Raw genomic sequence first — 13,501 nt, 5'->3', positions numbered from 1 at the left:
CTCATTCTCAGGGTAAAATTACCTTAAACCCTGTCAACAGCAGTACAGGAATCGTCTCCAGCATGAATTTCAATTCTCTGGTCTTACCCACTCACAGAACATCTAACTTTTACTAGTCCTGTTTGCTTCCTTTGTCTGAAGTTGCATTATCTAGAGGACTGTCTGCAGTCCTTGTTCTTCATCTATTGGTTATCTCTTGAACACAGCTTCACTTGTTTGCCTGCACTGCTTTGTTTGTGGAAGTCAAGGTTACAAGTCTTCAGAATTATCCCAGGTTGCTGCTGGTGACCTCTGCCACACCTCAGTTTAATGCTCACCGCTGCATTAAGGAGGTAAAGTCCTTAACTCAGAGCCTCTGCTCAAAGAAAGATGACTTCATCTACTATTAATATGGCTCTTGGGAATCAATACAGAGTTCCCAAAGCATAGTTGTTCACAGACTAGACTGATGGGGTGTTTGCTTCCTACAGAAAATTACCTGACAAGTTGCTGTAATCTTGGAGATTCTTCTGTGGAGCCCTTACCAAAGAACATGCAGGTAAGTCCACCACCAGACTGAACAGGTTTGTCTCAATCTTCCTGGAACACTCCCCTATTTACCAAACATCACTACAACATCCATTGTGTAAGCAGCAACATTCTCCAGTTTCTGGAGCTGTGCTGTTTGTCCTCTTCTGTGCTCTTTTAAAGCTGACAGCTTCACGGATACGAGGCTAATCAAGATGTTACAGTAGAGTGGAAGAGTGTGTAAATGGGATTAGTACAGGTTGGCATGGACACAGAGGGCTGAAGAGCCTATTTCTATACTGCAAGGCTCTATGCCCTGAAACCGGTATAACATGGCACGTCACGGACCACAGGATCATTGTAGTATACAAGGGCAATAAGCTTGTTGAGTCCGTGCCATTTCTAAACAAGAGCAATCCCACTGACTATTGCCCCCACTCCCCCACCTTCATCACAGATCACTGCACACCCCTTCAGAATCGTATCCAGGTCTTTGAACTACAACTGAATCTGCCTGGCCACTATCTCCAGCAACACGTTCCTAAAAACTTCCTGTTTGGAAACATGTTTCCTCATATCGCTCTTGGTTCTTTTGCAAACCTCTTTCATTCTGTGTCCATTAGCTTTTGATGCTCTGTCAATGGGAGCAGATTCCCCATCTCTACAGTGTTGATGGCCTTCCCATTATTCAGATTGTGTTGGCACATGGCCAAGTGGTTAAGGCATTCGTCTAGTGATTTGAAGGTCGCTAGTTCGAGCCTTGGCTGAGGCAGCGTGTGTGTCCTTGAGCAAGGCACTTAACCACACATTGCTCTGTGATGACACCGATGCCAAGCTGTATTGGCCCTAATGCCCTTCCCTTGGACAACGTGGTGGCGTGGAGAGGGGAGACTTGCAGCATTGTCAACTGCTGGTCTTCCATACAGCCTTGCCCAGGCCTGCGCTCTGGAAACCTTCCAAGGTGCAAATCCATGTTCTCATGAGACTAACGGATGCCTATTTATTATATATATAATTCAATGCTCTGGCCCCTCAAATGGTTTGTTTCAAGGAGAATAATAACATCCTATCCCACCTATCATTCCTGGAATTGTTTTGGGAAATGTTGCTACATCTTTTCCGGTTCTTTCATGTGGCATCCTGGATTGGACACAATACTGTGGCCAAACTAGTTTTACAAAGATTCACCCTGGCTCCTTTGCACTTGCATTCTTCCCAAGAACCTATGTGCCTTTTCAACCACTTTGTCCACCTGCCTTGCCACATAAAACAAATAGTACATAAAATGTAACACTTCACTTTTTGTGGTATTAAATTTCATCTGCCTATCATCTATTTGCCCACCTATTCGACCTATTAGTATCTCGTTAAAGTCCATTGTCACGCACTCACAGTTCACTACACCTCCAGGTTTTGTGTCATTTACTAAGTTTAGAAGTTGTGCCAAAGCCACTCATTAATACACACTAGGCAAAAGAGTGGTTCTGATACCATATAGTACCTGGAAAATTCCACGTACACTTCTAGTCCAGGAAAGCAACCTGTAAGTGCAGCTGTTTCCTATTGCACTGCCACTTATCTATCTGCACCACTAAAGCTCTCTTTAGTCTGTGACCTTCAATTTTATTGACAAGTCTCCAGTGGAGCACGTTATCAGTTACTTTATGGAAATCCAGATATTGCTTATCAACCACACCTCTCTCAATAATCAGCTGTTACTTCAATAAAAAAAGTTCCATCAATACCTTTAACAAATTGATGCTGGCTTTCCTTATTCAATCCACATATCTGTGACTGCTAATTTTACTTTTGGTTAGTGTTTCTAGAATTTTCTCCATCATTGGTTTGCGATTATTAGTTTTAAACCTACACTGCTTTTGGAACAAGTGTATAATATTTTGCAGTTTTCAGTCCTCAGATAGCACTGGCTCTCTCCATTTTCACAAAAACACAGGCAAATAGGAGCAGGAATAAGGCATTTGGCCTCTCAGGCCTGCACCGTCATTCAGTATGATCATAACTGATCTATATTGGCCTTGATTCTACTCCTGTGCTGGTTCCACATAACCCTCAATTCCTCAATCTTCAAAATATTGATCTATCTTCACCTCAAGAATATCAAATGATCTAGTCTCCACCACGCTCAGATGCAGATAATTCCATAGGGTTCACTGCCCCTTGACCAGTCCTTATTTTGTAGCTATGTCCTCTTTTCTGTGGCTCTCCCATCTCCTTAAGATGCACATATCTGGACAGGCAGTTTAACCACTTAATAGTGTAGTTAATCTTCCTAGTGCCTTCTCATTTCGATTCTTATCCCATCTAGGATCTATCTCTCGCTCCATTAACCCTACTCTATGTATGTGGCTGTAACTCTGCCCCAGTTTGCACATGGATATCTAATTTCACAGGGAAACTTAATCAAGGAGTTCTGGAATACTGACATTGGAAGACTGCATTCCTTAAGGAATCTTTAAAAGCAGAGTTAGGGTTGCACATAATGTTGATTTAGCATGATTAAAATATAATAAAGTAATTTCAAGACCCCAACTTGATGGTGAGTTGAAATAGATAATGATGACTAAGTGTACTATTACTAATCATACTGAATAATTCTGCAAGACAGCATGTTCTGTGATCTGTTCCTACCTGTGCAGCTAACGTTATCCTGGGCTAAAATTTTGCCACTCAGGCACAGGCACAGTATCTTCTTTGACTTTCTCTCCCATATGCAGTTGTCCGACTCACAGTGGCTGCAGTTGATATGGATCTGAATTTCAGCTTCTCCATGGCTTTCCATTGCTGTAAGGACAGAAGGACAACATTACTCACAGGAGGAAAAGACATGAACGGAAACTACTTTAAACCGCACTGGACATCCAGCTGTGAAATGAATCTCAGGTAGAGGGTAGGTTTGGTGAAAACTTCTGCTCCTTGCTTTGGGGCAGCTAAGTGGCACAGATGGTGGGGCTGATTCTTCGTGGTATCAGAGATCCAGGTTCACTTTGGCACTGTCTATGTGGAGTTCTCAAATTCTCTGAGACCACATGGGCTTGCTCTAGATGTTGCAGTTTCCTCCCACATTCCAATCACGTGCAGGTCAATAGGTTAATTGGCTGTCGTAAATGATCCTTTATATAGATGAGTGTGTGGAGAATCAGGGTGGAGTAAAAGAGCATGTGGAAGAGAATAAAATACAGGGCAGATAAGTGGGATTGATAGGATTGGCGTAGACATGATGGGCCAAGTGTTCATAAGCCCACGTGAAAATATGAAACAATTTGCTAATCACAAGAGGTTCTGCAGGTGCTGGAAATCCAGAGTAACACACAGTGCTGGAGAACCTAGCTGGTCAGACAGCATATCTGGAAGGGAATGAGCAGTCAACAATTCAGGCTGGACTCTTCATCAGGGCACGTGAAAGCTCTCCCCCTGAGAAAGTCAAGAAGGAGATTCTATTTTTAGAATAAGAATCAATCTATTTACATGACGTTTGGTTAAGTCTTCATACAAATCAATGGAATTCTCTTCCAAAACTCACTTTAAATCTTTGACACAATGAAATTGGTGGATCAGGTCAATGAACGGAGTTATGTTATTGATCAACCTTGAACTCAATGAACAGCAGCTTAGGTTGAAACCATCGGACGGGCCACTCCTATTCCTCTGTTTCAACTGTGGTGCTTGAACTCCTCCTTGGCTACTGAAGATAATTCTCATCAGCCTGCAAGCCAAACCCTTTCACAGTGACACCGAGCCAAAGTGGAAAGCAAATAAATTATTTTTCAAGAAGTTACCTTTTCAAGAACTGTTTCAATGATTTATTGAAATAAATGTTCCTTTCAATGCGTAGGCAACATCAAAACCGACTGGCAGCATGCCTATGCACTTTACCTGCTAATGGGAGGAGGTAAAGCTCTCCAGCTTGATTAACAAATGAAATTCCGTCATGGCCATCAGCGCTAATGTGATCAGCTTTTGATGCATTCCCACCTGAAAGAGGGCACAGAAACTGAGAGCTGCAGGTTTACTCCTTACACAGCTGATAAAGGGGCTCATTTATAAGGCTTCAGACTTCACAGTACAGTTCACACTGCTCAGCTAGGATACAATGGACCCCCACTTCCAGAGATTTCAGCTCATAAAGTTGGAGATTCTACTAGTTAAGTGGAATGTTAAATTGAAGCTCCTGCTGAATATAGATGATCCCATTTCACTGTTTTGAAGAAATAAAGATCATTCTCTTTGTCCTGGTCAATATTTATCTCACAGTCAACCTTGTGCAATTGGACCCTTGATCTCCTCACTTGTAGACCACAATCAGTTCGGATTGGCAACATCTCCACAATCTCCATCAGCTCAGATGCACCGCAAGTCTGTGTGCTTAGCCCCCTGCACAGCTCCAATACCATATTCAAGTTTGCTGACGACACCACTATCATAGGCTGAATCGAAGGTGGTGATGAATCTGCATATAGGAGGGAGATTGAAAATCTAGCTGAGTGGTGCCATAACTACAACCTCTTGCCCAATGCCAGCAAGACCATGGAGTTGATTATTGACTTCAAGAGAAGGAAAGCAGGGGTCCATGAGCCTGTCCTCATCAGTGGATCAGATGTGGAGAGGTTCAGCAACTCCAAATTCCTCGGTGTTATTGTTTTGGAGGTCCTGTTCTGGGCCCAGTATGCAAGTGCAATTATGAAGAGAACACTGCAGTGTCTCTACCTCCTTACATGTCATACTGAATCTCCACAATCTCCTAAGATTTTGACAAACTTCTATATATGTGGAGTGGAGAGTATATTGACTGGCTGCATGGAAACACCAATGCCCTTGATCAGAAAATCCTACAAAAGTAGTGGCTACAGCCCAGGCTGTCATGTGTAAAGCTCTCCCCACTATTGAGCCCATCTACATGAGATACCGTCACAGGAAAGCAGCACCCATCCAGTATCAGGGACCCCACCCTCCAGGATATGCTCTCTTCTTGCTGCTGCCTTCAGGAGGGTGGTACAGGAATCTTTGGGCTCACACCACCAGCTTCAAGTACAGTTATTACCCCTCAACCATCAGGCTTTTCAACTAGTGGGGATAACTTCACTCACCCCATCACTGAACTGTTCTCACAACCTATTGGCTCACTTTCAAGGGCTCTTTTTTCATGTTCTCAATATTTATTGCTTATTTATTTATTATTATTATTATTTTTTTATATTTTCACAATTTGTCTCCTTCTGCTCTCTGGTTGAGTGCCCAAGTTGGGCAGACTTTCACTGATTCTGATTTGGTTACTATTCTATAGGTCTATTGAGTATGCCCACAAGAAATTGAATCTCAGGGCTGTATATGGTACTTTGATAATAAATTTACTTTGAACCTTAAATCAAGGGACTGCTAATTATCTCACTGGTGTCTGTGGTAATCTCTCTGGCCCTTTAATCACAGCAAGAGCAACTACGTTTCAAGAGTACCTGTACAACACTTAAAGGATATTTTGTGCCAATGAGCATGTACCTAACAACTCTGACATTTCAGTTTATGGTTCTACTAAAGGTAGCCAGTTAAGTAAACAACACACAGGAAGAATCAGATCTGGCAAAGGAGATCTCTGTGCAGAATTACAGGCAGAAGATCCTGTGTGTTCCAGCTTCAATATAAAAGCAAGGAGCCAGTTATGCAACCTTCCTCACAGCTGGAGATTCCATTCATTGCTCCGTATCGGAGCAGCTTTTCAGAAGCAGGGACAGGAACCTGGCATAAAAAAGTGCAGTGACCCATCATTTAAATACAATAATGAGGGAGAAGGGATTATTTATCTCAGCTGGAAGCAAGGAAGTTGTTTGAATAGAAATATTCTTGAATTTTCTGCATGGCTGTAATATTGTTTGCTAAACTTGTATAATTGCCTCATCATTTATAATGAACAGACACAGCAACCTGAATCGCAGAGTTTTAGTGGAGGAGTGTCAACTGCAGTTTAGCTTACGGCATTTTGTGGTTCAGTGATGTGGGCTGCTCTGGGGAAGCAGGCTCCAAAACAAGGGGCGCTTAACTGAGCTTCAAACTCTGCGTCTGTCATCAGGATGAAGGAAAATTCTCCCACATGTTAATATCAAAGCAGGCCGCAGCAATTGAACAGGGGCGCTACGAGAGTAAGCCAGGGTGGAGTTAACCGTGGTAATTGTAAGACATCTCCGCAGAAAGCGAAAAAAGAGCTGAAAGCAAGCAGAGATGAAAGGCAACTACATAATCCTAAACCTTTACATACAAGTCAGTTCATGAACACAGTGTGGTTGGTAGGGCTCACCTGTGTATCCACCACCTCCTCCTCCAGACGTACAAGCTCCACCACCCCCTCCAAATCCACCATGTGTTGCCCACCCCAGCTTCTCCAATGCCCGGGGGCACGCACTGCCCCCACTCGCACCTTCCACCAGAGATTTTCCTGACCAGGGAAACCTTGTGACGTCATTCCAACCTCCGCCTCCGCCTGCAGGACAGAAGTCCCCGGGAAAGAAGTTAAGATAAGGACGAACAGTTCCACCTATTCACAATAATCCACTGGACAACCACTTGAACAATAGCTGTGCTGGTGTGACTTGGAAACTAAGTGTTGAAATTGTCACCCGTATACCCAAAGCTGGAGCTCAGACTATGGCTGACTTAGAGTGGTGCATTTTCCGGACAGATCCTGCCATGGTAACGCTGACTCTAGAATCAAGTGTTGCTCAAACCTTTGACTTGCAGAATTGTAGAAAACCTAAAAGCACACTGACAAATGTATCCCCATCAGCTCTCTCCCCCAGTGGGACACAGTGGCAGGCCTGTCCCTCCAGTACTGAACCCCAGTAGTTTACGCTGACAGACATGTTCCCACCAGTACTGCCCCAGTGTTTTATACTGACAGGCCTGTCCCCCCAGTACCGAACCCCAGTAGTTTATGCTGACAGACATGTTCCCACCAGTACTGCCCTAGTGTTTTATACTGACAGGCCTGTCCCTCCAGTACCGAACCCCAGTAGTTTACGCTGACAGACATGTTCCCACCAGTACTGCCCCAGTGTTTTATACTGACAGGCCTGTCCCTCCAGTACCGAACCCCAGTAGTTTACGCTGACAGACATGTTCCCACCAGTACTGCCTCAGTGTTTTATACTGACAGGCCTGTCCCTCCAGTACCGAACCCCAGTAGTTTACGCTGACAGACATGTTCCCACCAATACTGCCCCCAGTGTTTTATACTGACAGGCCTGTCCCCACCAGCTTTTTAGCCCAGTGATAGAACTGTTCCCATCAGTACTATTCCCTCCAGTATTACTCTGAGATAGACTTGTCCCTGCTGGTCTGTTCCCCCAGTGTTTCACACTGACAGACCTGTTCCCACCCCAGTCACTGTCTCCAGTGGGTTACACTGAGGGAGACCTGTTCCCCACCAGCACAGTCACGCAGTCCTCTACATTGTTGAACTTCTCCCCACTTTTACCTAAAAAATCTTTGTGCGCAGTTTTTGAAATTTTTAAGGTCACGAATGGCCAATAAATGTGGCCTTTTCAGTGTTGCTCTCATATCAACATCTTGTTACCAGTTGCTGATCATGAGAACAACAAAGAAAAACAAAGTAAGGCCAACACATTTGTCCCTACAAAATAGGTCCGGCTTTGGCTATAGCGTTATGTTTGAATAGGGTTATGTTTGAAAAGTGTGTGACAAAACCTACAGCAGAGATTTGATGAACAAGAGACTACCAAAATTTTCATAACACGCTAATGAGATGTCTCGACCTATTTCTTTCCTCTCACTGACCTGCTGCCCCTACTTGGCCATTGTATCCAGGCACTGATGTATCATTTTCATATTGTTCCATTACATGGACATCCGTCGAGTAATTTGGGTCTTCCAGGTACGCCTTTCCTCCCCCACCTGCCGCAATGAGCAATGGCACTTGAACGCCATTCTCCATCTGAATAAAGTGACAGAGTTCAATTGTTTCACGTAACTATTTTGTTCTGCAGAAGTGTTCTAGTACTTGGCTGTAGCTTCAAAACATAGTAATTGTGTAATCTTAGAGTCATAGAGGGTAATACAGTATAGAAACAGGCCTTCTCCATGCTGACCACAGCATCCTTCCTGCTAATTCGAGTTGCCTGTAATCCCTCCAAGCCCCTCCCTTTCATGGATGTACCTATCCAAATGCCTCTAAAATATTTCAGCTGTACACACCTTGATGACTTCTTCTGGAAGCTCATTCCAGGTACTCACTATTCTCTGTGTAAAAAGTCTTTCAAAAAATCCCTTTTAAAAAAATCTCTTTTCAAAGCCTTTGATTTGCTGTTAAAGTACAGATGTTGGCTAATAACATATTTCACTATATGATAAGGCTTTTTTTTCCTTTTTTCTTTCTTTACCAAACAGCTTCGATCTTGGTAGTCGGCTTAGATTCTTTTTTTGTATAATAAATTATCATATTTCAATATTACGATTTAATTTAATTTACATGAATATAGGGTAATGAGATCGCAAGTGTGATTCAAATATAATGTATTTGGTATTATTTTCTTTTTTTGACTTATATATATTCTTGTACTCTGTATTCTTCTATGTAGAAATTAATAAAAATATTGAAAAAGAGAAAAAAGATAAATCTCTTTCTCCCTCTTACCTTGCATCTGTGCCCTCTAGTTTTGGACTCCACAATCCTAGGGAAAAGATCGTGACTGTCCACCTTGTTAGTACATTACTGAATAAGAGCTGAACTGTCAGAGATGCTTCTAAATTTCATGGGTTTGCATACAATGGACTCTGCTTTTTTCACTATAATTGTGTTCACCCTTGCATAATTTGTGATCAATTAATATTTTTCTTGTGAATACTGTGCCTGTGATGCTACTCCAAGTTTTCCATTACACCTGTGCATACATGTACTTGGGCACTTGAAACTGAACTCTAATCTGTCTTTGACTTGTGAAAGAAAATCCCCAATAACATCAGGTACCCGATACCACAGAGATTTTGATGGAGACGAGGGACTTCTCTTCAATGTCCTAACTAAAGACTTTTGTGGCAGTTATGAATGCTCATTTAAATACATGTGATGTTCACATTAACATGTGCATGAGTGTGCAAACATCTAGTTGTCTATCTCAAAAGAGCTTGTATACCTTAAAAATGTATGTTGCTCCACCACCTCCACCTCCACCTCCTGCCCATTCTAACATGGCTTTATTATTGTTGTAGTCATCTTCAATGATGGAAGATTCTCCCAAGCAGATCTTCTGAGTCACTTGGTCTTTCTGAAGAGAGAAGCAGAGATGTTATTAGCTTCAAGACCTTGCTGGGCATGCTCAGCCATTCTATAGATTGTAGCTTGCTCTTAATATCATCTAATAAGTGGAAACTATGTAAATATGAAGGAACAAATGCAAAAGGATATGTTGACAGGTTACATAGTCACAGAAGAACAGGAATACTACTACAGGAGGTGCTACTGCAGTTGTATAAGGCCTTGGTGAGACCACATCTGGAGTATTGTGTGCAGTTTTGGTCCCCTAATCTGAGGAAAGACATTCTTGCCATAGAGGGAGTACAAAGAAGGTTCACCAGATTGATTCCTGGGATGGCAGGACTTTCATATGATGAAAGACTGGATCAACTAGGCTTATACTCTCTGGAATTTAGAAGATTGAGGGGGGAATCTGATTGAAACGTATAAAATTCTAAAGGGATTGGACAGGCTAGATGCAGGAAGATTGTTCCCGATGTTGGGGAAGTCCAGAACGAGGGGTCACAGTTTGAGGATAAAGGGGAAGCCTTTTAGGACCGAGATGAAGAAAAACTTCTTCACACAGAGAGTGGTGAATCTGTGGAATTCTCTGCCCCAGGAAACAGTTGAGGCCAGTTCATTGGCTATATTTAAGAGGGAGTTAGATATGGCCCTTGTGGCTAAAGGGATCAGGGGGTATGGAGAGAAGGCAGATACAGGGTTCTGAGTTGGATGATCAGCCATGATTATACTGAATGGCGGTACAGACTCGAAGGGCCGAATGGCCTACTCCTGCACCTATTTTCTATGTTTCTAAGTTTCTAATAGGCCTTTTAGACTATTTCACTCTTCACTGAAATTAGTGCTGATCTCTGATTCAACTCCTACATTTGCTTTTACCCCCATTTCTCTGATACAACTTTTTATCAAAAATCTACCAAACTCAGGCTTAAAAGTATCTGATTGAACATCAATTGCTGATTATTAAGTACATACACTTCGTTTATAGAAACATTTTCCTAACTTCACATGGAATAAAGTCACTGAAATGTTATCTGACTCAATGTTTCTCCAGTAATTCCACTGCAAGCTTACCCATTCTTTGGGGCAGTCCTCTGTTTTCGTGGATGTTTGTGAAGAAAAAGAATTTCAGGATGTATATTATATGCATTTCTCTAACATTAAATATACCTATTGTAATGTTGACTCTGTTTTACTCTCTCCACAGACATTGCCTGATCTTTTGGGCATTTTCAGCATTTTCTCATTTGGTTTCAGGAGGAGCTTTGACCTGTATTTCACAGTTTTTAAATGCCTCTTTATCCTCTAACTCCCTTCATGAATTATTCGCCATGAGGCTCTGCAAATATTCTGATTATTTTTTAACAAGATATTGGTGACTACTGTGTTAGTTTTCATCACCCTGCTTTAGGAACAATGCCATTAAGCTGGAAAGGATGCGGAGGAGATCTACGAGGGGCTGAGTTATGGAGAGGGGTTGAGTGGGTTGGGCGTTTACTCACTGGACTGTAGGAGAATGGAGGGGGAAATTATAGAAGTGTATAGATTCATAAGGGGCAGAGGTAGGGTGAATGCAACATCTTCCCCCCTCTCTGCCCCCCAAAGTTGGGGAATTGAGAACTAGGAGACATAGTTTTAGGGCGAGAAGTGAGAGACAATAGGAACCTGAAGGACAACTATTAGAGGAATGAGAGGCTCATTATAGGATGCACATGGAGGGTTTGCAGAGGGAGCAGAAGAGGTTTACCAGGATACTGCTTGTGGCATAAGGAAAGGTTGAATAAACTTGGGTTGTTTTCTCTGAAGCAGGAGAGGCTGAGGATTGACTTGATAGGAGTTTATAAGATAAGGGCAGCGAGCACAACGTGGTTAGCACAACGCTCTTCAGTACCAGCGACTCGGGTTCAATTCCCGACGCCGTCTGTAAGGAGTTTGTACGTTCACCCCGTGACCATGTGGATTTCCTCCGGGTGCTCTGGTTTCCTCCCACCATCCAAAGCTGTACCAGTTGATAGATTAATTGCTCATTGTAAATTGTCCTGTGATTGGGCTAGTGTTAAATCGGGGGTTGCTGGGCAGCACCGATTGAGGGGCCGGGAGGACCTATTTTCCCCGTATCCCAATAAATAAAAAATCTTAAATTAAGGGTTATAAGAGGCATAAACAGAGTGGAGACTGGTATCTTTTTCCCAGGTCAAAATATCTAATATAAGAGGGCATACATTTAAGGTGAGAGGGGATAAGTTAAAAGAGAGGTGTGGGGCAAATGTTTGTTTCCAGGGTGAGTGGTGGTGCCTAGAACTTGCTGCCCAGGGTGGCTGAGGAGCCCCTGCCATCGTGCAGAGAATTTACAAGCTCCTTACGTACAGTGGTGGAATTGAACCCGGGTATGCTGGCACTTAAATAGTGTCTTACTGACTGTTACGCCAACAGTGGTGCTCCAAATAAATAAATAACATTTAAAAAGCACAAAGGAGAGGCTGATAAGGAAATAGGTCAAATGCACAACTGGAATTTACTCAGATGGGCAACTTGGTCATCGTGGACCAGCTGATCTGAAGGGCTCATCTCTGTATGACCCTATGACCTGTGTGAACTTGGCTTCACCCTGTCAGAGATATTCACTCGGTCCTATCAATACTTCAGCTCCCCCTCCACTCCGGCAAAGTGGGTCTCACCCTGACCTCCAATGCTGTTTGTTTGGAGTTTGCATGTTCTCCTGCATGGCTTTTTCTTTTCTGGGTGCTCTGTTTTATTTTCCGTTTTCCAAAGATCGGAGCGGTTAGCAAAATGCTACTGCAGCACCACTGGCCCAGGTTCAATTCTGCAGCCATCTGAAAATTGCTGTAGGTTTCCCCTAGTGTGGATGAATGGTGGAATCTGGGGAGGTTTAGGAAGAGAATATTGGAAAATAAATGAGGCAATGGGATTGATGGGTTACTTTGAAATCTAGTCTAGATTAGATGGACTGAATGTCCTATCTGTGTTATAGTTTACTTATTTGGAGATACAGCCACCGTAGAACAGCCCAGCAACTCACCTATCTAAATATGAGAAACAGAGTTAATGTTTCCAGTCGGAGACCCTTGTCATAACTGTAAAAGTTAAACGAAAACAGGTCTCTGACTGGAAACATAAACTCTGTTTCTCCCTCCACGGTGCTACTGCCTGACTTTCAGATGTTTCCAACATTCTCTGCTTTTATTTCTTTGCTTCACTCCTGATCTCAATGACCGTGCGCTTTGTGCACAACATAGGGACCTTGGACGAGTCCGGTCCCATCTGGTGTCTTGTCTGCCCTACTCCACACTGGCTATCTCACACCCAGCCCTGCTGACACAGTCTCAGGGATTTATCAACAGAGAACCAACTCACAATGTCATCAGGGAAAATGTGTGGAGACTAGGAAGATTGTGAAGTCTGAAGATAAAGTCCAAAGACCCCTACACCCCAACACAGTCTATCCATTGAACTTTATAGGATGTATATTCAATACACGTAACTGTGCACCACTTACAGTGGATAGTCTTAGCTCAGCCATCAATCCAGAGTGATTAAAATCGTGGATGCACAGGGCAAAAGAAGGCAAGATAACTTCTCAAAAGGGTAAGTAAACCGATTGAGGGATACAAAGTCAAGGACAAGAAGTTTAAAGCTGTGGACTTCAAGACTTCAGGACCTTGAAGCTCTTCTGTTGAACATTCAAAATCCTCT

The 13,501-nt window shown here is 42.9% G+C and overlaps 1 protein-coding gene across 1 annotated transcript in view; it reads right to left on the bottom strand.

Annotated features, from left to right (window-relative positions):
* The window catches only part of ltk (leukocyte receptor tyrosine kinase), an 88,955-nt gene that overhangs the window by 63,226 nt on the left and 12,228 nt on the right, over window positions 1–13,501 (bottom strand). Inside the window, exons 6-10 of the mRNA XM_072250730.1 lie at window positions 9,666–9,797; window positions 8,311–8,467; window positions 6,815–6,997; window positions 4,402–4,500; window positions 3,157–3,309 (exon numbers count right to left, since the gene is read on the bottom strand). Of these exons, the coding sequence (XP_072106831.1) occupies window positions 3,157–3,309; window positions 4,402–4,500; window positions 6,815–6,997; window positions 8,311–8,467; window positions 9,666–9,797 (724 nt within the window). The remainder of the gene's footprint in view (window positions 1–3,156; window positions 3,310–4,401; window positions 4,501–6,814; window positions 6,998–8,310; window positions 8,468–9,665; window positions 9,798–13,501) is intronic.

The sequence above is a fragment of the Mobula birostris genome, chromosome 1 (assembly GCF_030028105.1).
Source record: "Mobula birostris isolate sMobBir1 chromosome 1, sMobBir1.hap1, whole genome shotgun sequence".
Lineage (NCBI taxonomy): Eukaryota > Metazoa > Chordata > Chondrichthyes > Myliobatiformes > Myliobatidae > Mobula > Mobula birostris.
Note: the sequence above shows the minus strand (reverse complement) of the source record. Positions and strands in the feature narration are given on the sequence as shown.